This window comes from Marmota monax, unplaced genomic scaffold (genome assembly GCF_021218885.2).
Source record: "Marmota monax isolate L192 unplaced genomic scaffold, Marmota_monax_Labrador192_F-V1.1 WCK01_AAM20220418_F8-fsc00008, whole genome shotgun sequence".
NCBI lineage: Eukaryota > Metazoa > Chordata > Mammalia > Rodentia > Sciuridae > Marmota > Marmota monax.
This window is the reverse complement of record NW_026694432.1, coordinates 28,812,759-28,821,808: the sequence shown is the minus strand read 5'-3', so window position 1 is coordinate 28,821,808 and position 9,050 is coordinate 28,812,759. Positions and strand designations below refer to the sequence as shown.

At 57.2% G+C, this 9,050-nt stretch overlaps 1 protein-coding gene across 1 annotated transcript; it reads left to right on the top strand.

The window, feature by feature from the left end:
* The first annotated feature begins 1,947 nt into the window (after nt 1–1,947).
* On the top strand, nt 1,948–7,520 carry LOC124109852 (chymotrypsin-C-like). The gene is made up of 7 exons (XM_058570755.1): nt 1,948–1,987; nt 3,719–3,935; nt 4,610–4,746; nt 5,861–6,006; nt 6,732–6,742; nt 6,850–6,991; nt 7,506–7,520. The coding sequence occupies exons 1-7, from the start codon at nt 1,948–1,950 to the stop codon at nt 7,518–7,520; spliced, it is 708 nt and encodes a 235-aa protein (XP_058426738.1).
* Nucleotides 7,521–9,050: the final 1,530 nt, after the last annotated feature.

The window sequence follows — 9,050 nt, the reverse complement described above, 5'->3', positions numbered from 1 at the left end:
GGTGTGAGTGTGGTTCTTGATGGTTGGTGGGGGGCTGGGAAGGGAGGGGACAGGAGTGAAGTGACCTGTGATAAAGGGTCATGTCAGAGGTCTGGGGAAGAGAGGACCCTCACTGGTCTTCAAGGACAGCAGGACACCCCCGGGCACGCTCAGCACCGTCTGAATTGATTCATCTAATTCTCAAACCGGCCGTGAGGGAAGGTGCCATTTCTCTTCCTCCTTTGCGGATGAGGACAGGGAGGCCAGCAGGACCCAGACAAGCTGCAAGGTCACAGCCTCTGCCTTCACCCCAGGGCCACCTGTCGAGATGGTAGAGCTCCGTGGCCAGGAGGGGCACTAAAGCTACTGGGATTCTGGGTTGATGTGCCCCAGCCACACAGATGGCTCAAAAGTCTTGAGTACACTGGACAACGCCCGGGAATATGGGGTGACAGCAGGGGGGATCTGACAGATCGGGTGCCTGCGGGGTCCCTGTCTCCCCATCTGTGCAATGAAAGGGTAGACTAGGTTCTCAGGATCTTTTCAGCCCTGGGGTTCCAGAGGGGTGCTCCCTTTCAGCACAACCTGGGGCCAGGGCAGGAGAGGCACCGCTGCCCCCGGGTGGCCATGAGTGGTACTGCAGCAGCCGGGTTGCTCGTTGCTTCCTTGACTGAAGGCAGCGCCCAGGAGGTGCATTTCCGGGGTTCACCACCCCCACCCAATGCTTGGAGATGCCACCGTCCTCCATGAAAGATTTTAGAGCAGGTGTCGCCTTTCAATCCTTCCTGCCCAAGGGAAGCACACCGGAACACCTAGCATCCTGGTAGGAAGGATCTCGGGAATGTGGAGTGGAGGGTCTGAGGAGGCAGCCCAGCTGCTCGGTGACACACACTGGCCTCCAGCCCTCGGAATCTGAGATGGCAGTCAGCTGTGCCTGCCAGAGCCCTCCACAAAAGGCAACTGGGGCCCAGCCTCAGGCTGCACAAGACCCCCCCTGCCTGCTCTGGCAGAGGAGCCACCTCTGAATTCTCATTAAGCCCCCTGCTACTGAGTCCCAGCCCCATCTCCAGACACAACCCCTCATGGGGCCAGCTGCCCACCAGGCCCAGCCTCATCACCAAACTCTGAGTTCTCCCGAACCCCAACCCTATCACCAGGCACCGAGCCCAGAGAAACCCCCAGACCCCACTGAAACGGTAACTCCCTCAGTGAACTCTACCCCTTAGGAGGCCCCAGAGCCTCTCTGAACCCCAGGACTTCACCTGGCTTTGAGGGGAGGCCCTGCCGATCCCTCAGCCTTCGCCTCTGTGGGCCTCATCGGAGAGGCAACAGCTGTGCCCAAGACACCCCGCCCAGCACCTGTCCATTTCTCCCCCCACCCTCCCCCAATCTGGCACTGCTTCCCCTGAGGCTCCAGGACATCATCCGGGCACGTCCACCACCCCCTCGGCCTGTCCCCTCCACGTCACCCATGGTTATTTTTCCAGCACAGACTGACTCTGGCAGCTGGGGACTCCAGGCCCTGGAAATCCCAGGGTCCAACAGGGAGTGGGAGGGATCCCAGCATCCTCACTCCCTCCATCCTCAAATTCCTTTTGGACTTGACTCTGTACAGGAGGAGCCTTCTCCTAACCTGTACCCCACTCGGCTCCCACCCAGAACCAGTTCTCATCCCATACGGCCCTCCCGCCATGGCCCATCTCTCCAAGGATCACTTCACCCTGGCTGCCAGGGAGCTCCCCCAGCTATGCAGGGTCTTCTTTGTCCCAGCCCAGGGCCTGCACTTAGATTTCTGCATGTATAGCATGTCAGCGCCTCACAGCTGGGAAAAGAAAAGAGTCACCTCTTAACATATGCAAGCTGATCCTGCTCCAAGCCCCCACCCTCCAATCCCAGGACACCCACCCACAGGGCTCCCTCTGAAGGTGCCTCCAGCCCCCTAGAACTGCTTGTTCAGCTTTTCTTATCATGACCGGAAAAATCAGCTCAGCCAACCTGGGGTCACAGTGTGAGTCACTGAGACAGCTGTGTCCTGTGGGCAGGAACTAGCACCAGCAAGGCACCTGCCCAGTCCCAACCTCTGCCCAGTTGCTCCAGGCAAGAATGGCTTCCTCCTGGCTGCCTCGGGGCATGGTGAAGGCATCCCCAGGACCAGAGCAAGTGGCAGAAGGGTCCACAGACAGAACACGCCCCCAAATCTCAGCTGCTCAGACAGACACCCTCCATTAGCAGGTGCCGGGGCAGAGCACGTGTGTACCCCGCAAGTACGGGGAGTATGGGGCCTGGAGCCTTGGTACTTTTAGGGGCCACAAAAGTGTTCCCATTTCTTTAAAATCAGTAGGGAAAAAAAATGAATGTAGTCCAAGATGAATTACACTCACTTTCATACTCATGCATCATAAAGCAATTTGCAATGTTTGGGGGGTTTTGTTGTTGTTGTTGTTGTTGTTGTTGTTGTTGTTGTTTTGGTACCAGGGATTGAACTTAGGGGCACTCAACCACTGAGCCACATTCCCAGCCCGATTTTGTGTTTTATTTAGAGACAGGGACTGAGGCTGAATTTGAGAACTTGAGATCCTCCTGCCTCAGCCTCCCAAGCTGATCACAGGCATGCGCCACCGCAACGTATTTTGACAGAGAAAGAGGCTCTTTGACAGCACTGACTCCACATTCTGAGATGGGACCAGATGACAAACCAGATGACCAGATAAGGACGAGATGACAATAATCACAATAACAGCAAGCACTCAGATAGTACCTACGATACGCCACGCCTAGAAACAGCCCTAGAAGGCAGGTACCATTTTCACCCTGTGCTACACATGACAGGGGGAAAGCACAGAATTCTGAGCACACACTCTTGGCAACCCTGCCAAGTGCCACAAGTTTACATCTGCCACTGACCCTCACCTTGATGTCAGGAAACCTCGGGACTAAAAGGAAACCCGGTCCATTGGGTCCTATCTGCCCACTGTAAAGACCGGCAGACTGAGGAACCTATTTCTAAGTGGCTCCAGGTAGGAATCTGGCCAACCAGCACCTTCCAGGAGCCTGCATAAGGCCATCCCAGCCCTGGGGCAGGTGCAGGAGCAGCCAAGCCCAGTGCGGGGGGGAGGGAGACAAGAATCTGAGGGCACCAGTGCTGCAGAAACGCAGGAGGAACCTCAGCATCTGAGGGCCCCAGGCAGAGCCGGACAGCAGAGCCCAGCTGTACTGCTGCCCAGCTGTGCGCCCCAGACAGTCCCTCACCCTCCAAGTCTCGGTTTCCTCATCTTCAAGGAGCAGATAATAGGACCAGCCTCAGGTTGTTGGAAGAAGTCAGGGAGATACTGCAAGAAGTGGGAAGCACAACCTGGCACAGGAGGTGAATAATAAACTGTAACTAAAAAGAATGAGGCAGACAGAGAGTTTGGGAACACACTTCAGGGCGGGGGTTGTGGCTCAGAGGTACAGCGCTCACCTAGCACGGGCAAGGCCCTGAGTTTCATCCTCAGGACAACATAAAATAAATAAATAAAATGAAGATATGTGTCCAACTAAAAAAAAAAAAAACCTTCAAGCACAGCAGGAGGCACACGCCCAGCCCCCTTAAAAAAATACCCGCACCTCAGCCTTTGCTGTGTCTCAGGATATTTGGAAAACTCCATGCTTCCAGAGCAGCCCCCACTCCTGCCCAAATTACACAATAATCACCCAAGGTCAAGGAAAAGCACTTAATGGGACAGACGCCCCTCCCCAGTGAAACTCAGCCTCCAGAGCCCCAAGTCCCCTCGTCTGACCCCTGGCGGACAGGGACCACTGGACACCTTGACCTGGTTCCCCTCCCTGCCCAGCAACACCCTGAACTACCGCGTGGCCGTGGGGAAGCACAACCTGACAGTGGATGAGGAGGGCTCCGTGATCGTGGGCGAGGACACCATCTATGTCCACGAGAAGTGGAACTCCTTCCTGGTGCGGTGAGTCCCCCTGCCCAGGGTTAGGGGCGGTGGACAGGGAGCTGCAGAGCCTGCCCCACCCCCAGCCACACCCTGTCCCCCCACACAGCAGGCAGGTGATGGGGCTCTGCTAGGAGGAGCAGGGGACCTTCCTATCCCATCCTTACCTAAGCATTCCCAGGAAGGTGCCCCTGGAAGGAAGACCCCATCCCTCCACACTGCCTCCCCTGACTCTCCTGAACTGAGTCTGGGCCACCACGTGGCAGCAGGCCTGATAGATGCCCTCTCTCAGTTAATCTCCCAACAGCCCTGGACAAGCCACCAAGACTCAGAGAGGTTAAGGAATATGCCCCAGGGTGCACAGCCCAGCACACTGCCAACTAGGAATCAAGCCAGGTGTGTCTGGGGTCGCCAGGCTCCATTCGGGTCATGGAAAATATTGAAAGTGGCATCTTTTATCATCATAAGCACCCCTCTTCTATGGCTATGATTGCTTCATTGTGATGGTACACACCCCCCACGGTTGAGAAGTCTTCTGCTTCCCATCTCTTCTGATCTGCCTTTCACTGTTGGAATGCTTAAGGACAATCTCTGGTCACCTTGCCTGAGCACAGCCCACAACGCCAGGTCTTGTAGCACTGTCTGGAGAGGTCACGGCCCCTCTGCCCACTCATGCCCTCTGCTTTGGATTCCAGCAATGACATTGTCCTCATCAAGCTCGCAGAGCCTGTGGAGCTGAGTGACACCATCCAGGTGGCCTGCCTGCCAGAGAAGGACTCCGTGCTGCCTCAGGACTACCCCTGCCTTGTCACTGGCTGGGGTCGCCTCTGGAGTGAGTACAGACCCAGGGGGAATTCCCAGAGGCTTCCTGGAGGAAGAAGCTCTCAATCAGCAGCCACACACACCTCTCTTCCTTTCTGTCTGAACATTTTCACCTCTTTTTGAACTGTACAATAATAACTGCTAATATTTATTAAGCACATACTATGTGACAGATGTTAACAAATGGATGCTTTGGGTACTGTAAGGATTAAACAGATCAGATTCTGCCAAGTGTTTACAGCAGGGCTTGGCGTGTTGTAGGTGCCATACAAATAAACTAAAATAAGCCATGTGGGGGTGGGGGATTAGATCTTATGGTAAACCATATGCTCAAATAGGTTCCAGCTAAATTAAAAGGTTACAGGCAGGGCTGGGGTTCTGTGGGAGAGTGCTTGCCTAGCAGAGGTGAGGCACTGAGTTTGATCCTTGGCACCACATAAGAGATGAAGAGGCGTGCTCTCCATCGACAACTACAAAAAAGATATTTTTAATTTTTTAAAGAAAAAAAAGATTAAAAAATGCAAATACATAAAACTATGGGAGACAGATTCAGAACTATACGTAGAACATCTTGGGGATAAAAAGGATCCTTTAATATTTAACCCCAAAGTCAAACCTACAGGAAAATGACTGATGACTCAACCCCCAGAATCTCAATAAAAGATAACTCAAGCAGGGCACAATGGCAGTGTCATGCGAGCAATTGGGAGAGGGGGGGCACGGAGGGGTGGGGCTGAGGCCAGAAGATAGTGAGTTTGAGGCCAGTCCAGCTACCCTGTCTACAGATTAAAAATAGAAAGGGCTGGAGATGCAGCTCAGAGGTAGAGCAAGCCAGGGTTTAATCCTCAGCACCCCAAAAATGTTTTTAATTTAAAATTTAAAAATAAAACCAGACAACTCAGCACACAGCCATCTCTTAATGCTCCAAGTGTGGCCTCCAGTCCGGCTCCTTCCCCACCTTTAGCAGATCCTTGGCTGGCCAAGGGTCCCAAACAGCACTAGGAGTTGCAGCAGGACTCAGCTGCACCCTGTCCCAGGCTCTGGCCCCTGAAGGCCTGGGCTAGGAGGAGCAGGGCTGCCTGGCTGCTCCCTGCTCACTGCCCACTCCCTCCCTCCCTCCCCAGCCAATGGCCCCATCGCTGATGAGCTACAGCAGGGCCTGCAGCCCGTGGTGAGCTATGCCACGTGCTCCAGATGGGACTGGTGGAGCTACATGGTGACGATATCCATGGTGTGCGCTGGGGGTGACGGCGTCATCTCCTCCTGCAACGTGAGTGTCCAGACCCCACACAGGCCCTGCTCCACGCAGCCACACCACTGGGGACACTGGAGGGTGGGGCAGAGCACATCTCTCCTGGCAGGAGACTGACCCTGCCTGGGCCTGGTAGGCTCAGGGGAAACCTGTCACCACTCCCCCAGCACAGGGTGACAGGAGGAGAGCTGAGCATCAGCAGCTGCATCAATTCCCTGTGCACCACTTAGGAGCTCTGTGACCTGGGGCAGACTGGTGAACCTCTCTGGACCTCAGCCTTCCCTCTGGTGGAAAGCGCTGTAGCAAACACTCCCCTGCCTTGCTGTGGGGACTACATGAGTCAAAGGGCCACAGAACAGGCTGCACTGAAGTCTCTGTGCATGTCCCTGCCACCAGCTGTGTCAGTCCAGGCTGGCTGGGGCGTTAGGGAGTCTGAGAACCACAAAACTTCTAAGATAACCAGGGACTGTCCTGCTCCTGACCCACGCCCTCTCCCCACTCCCACCCTCCTGTGCTGCCCAGGCTCCAACAGGGCTCCAGGCCCCAGGGGTTCTCAGGGCAGATCACAGAGGCTTAGCCATGCAGACCTGAACAGCCAGGAAACCAGGGCACAGAGAGGGCTGACATCATCCCGAGATCACACAGCCAACCAAGGGCTATTCTGATGCCCCAGGACTCCCAGAACCAGGCCAAGGCAGCCCCACGCCACACTTCTGTGCCTCCCTCACCAGGAGCAGGCTGAGGCCAACAGTGGGTACTGAGGCTGACAGCTCAGCACATGCCCGCCCCAGCCCATTGCTGAGTCCCCAGCCTGTCCCTGAGGGAGGCCTGGGGACTGATGCCTACTGGGGTCACCTGAAGGGGCCCGCTGAACTGCCAGGGGGAGAACGGTGCCTGGGAGGTGCATGGCATCGTCAGCTTCTGCTACCGAGAGGGCTGCAACACCCATAAGAAGTCCACGGTCTACACCCGCGTGTCCGCCAACACGGACTGGGTCAACCAGGTGGGCCCGGTCTACACCCTCCAGCCACTCGCAGCCCCGCCCCGCCCATGCCCTCGCCCTCGCTCATTGGCCTCGGGGCTCGGCCACGCCCACTCTCGCACCCCTCCCTGTCTTTGGAGAAGCGCTGGCTGAGCGCTCAAGGCCACTGACCTGAGTTGGGCGCAGTGAAGGTCACAGTCAGGAGTTCCATCCAGCTGTCCCTGGGCTTCAGCACACACCTAGGTCCCCGCCCAGGACACACCTTCCCCCAAGAGGGAGCTGTGCGCCTAGAGTGCAAGGCCCGCAGCTGAGAGCAGGTGCCACCGCGGCCATTCACCATGGGGTGGGGGGGGGGGGGGGTGAAGTGCCAAGTGGGGCTGGGTCCTGGGGCAGAGACCAGGGTGGCTTGTCTGGGCCGGGGGCTGCCTGCTGTGCCATGCACGTCCCCTCCCCAGGCCACCGAACCCACAGAGCCTCGTGCTGCCCCAGAAGGTGGCAGGTTTCAGAGGCCTAATACTGTCCCCTGCTCCTCCAGAAAATGCAGCTGTGATTCGCCTCTGGGAACCGCGGCAGCCAATCCCACACGAGCATTAATAAACTTCCTTCCCTGAAAGTGGCCTGGACCTTGATCTCTGTCCCCCCCCCTTCCCTGCTGCCTGGCCAGCTCCCCAGGAGCTGCCCCTCTCTACACAGGGGCCCACTGAGAGACACCCTCAGCCAGGCTGGCAAGGCCTCGGAAGGAGCCACTGGGGGTGTTCATGGGGTCAAGGGAGTCCTGGGGCCACGTGGGTACCTGAGGGACCAGGATTAGGACACTTCAAACACTCCTCCCTGCGACTTAAGATGGCTCTGATCAGCTAATGGCTCCTCTGGTCCTGCCACCATAGTGAGTCTGGAGGGGCCTCATGGGCCCCAGCTGCAGGTGGAGCATGGGCTCTCCCCAAGAGCAGCCTCCCCAGCCCAGAGAAGCCAGGCCCCAGGAGGATGCACAAGCTCAGGACCCCACTGAACCCTTGGGGAAGGAGCTCCCATCAGGTTCCCCCAGCCCCAGTCCCAGGGAGATGTTGGCCTGGGCTCTGTGCTTGGAGCAGCATGTGGTGAGCCCTGACAGGGTGAGATCTGCAGGGACTCCAGGGGGAGCTCTCACTATGTGAGACAGGGAGGGAAACTGAGGCCCCCAGAGGAAGAGCTGGGCCCCGAACACACAGCCTGAGGAGCTCGGGAAAGGAGCTCTCTTGTGGCCGATGGAGGGCCACAAACGCAAGCAATCTAGCGTCCAGTGAGGGACAGCCGGGGTGGGCACCCTCCTCTGGACATAGGGGCTTCTATATGGAGGCCATAGAGGCCCGGGCTCAGCCTGCACTAGTCCCACTGACAGCCCTGACTGGGGGCCAGCTCTGAATTATCATTAAGCCCTCTGCCCCTGAGTCCCAGCCCCGTCCCCAGATAGAGCCCCATGGACCTCAGACTCACTGAAACTGTAACTCCCACACTGAACTCAGTCCTCTATGAGCCCCAGACCTTCTCTGAACCCCCAGATTTCACCTGGCTGTGAGGGGAGCCCTGCCAGCCCCTCAGCCTTCTGCCTTCATGGGCTCATCTGAGAGGCAACACCTGTGCCCAGCTCCTGTCCCAGCAGCCAGTGATTCAGGACCTGTCAGTGGCACCTGCCCATCTCTCAGGCTCTCCCCCATACCCTCCCCCAACCTGGCACTGCTTCTCCTGAGGCTCCAGGACATCATCTGGGCACATCCACCACCCCCTCAGCCTGTCCCCATCACGTCACCCATGGTTATTTTTCCAGCACACACAGGCCCTGGCAGCTGGGGACTCCAAATCCTGGAAATCCCAGGGTCCAACAGGGAGGGGGAGGGATCCCAGCATCCTCACTCCCTCCAGTCCTCAAATTCCTTTTGGACTTGACCCTGTACAGGAGGAGCCTTCTCCTAACCTGTACCCCACTCAGCTCCCACCCAGAACCAGTCTCTTCCCATATGGACCTCCTGCCATGGCCCATCTCTCCAAGGAACACTTCACCCTGGACGCCAGGGAGCTCCTCCAGCACTATGCAGGGTCTTCT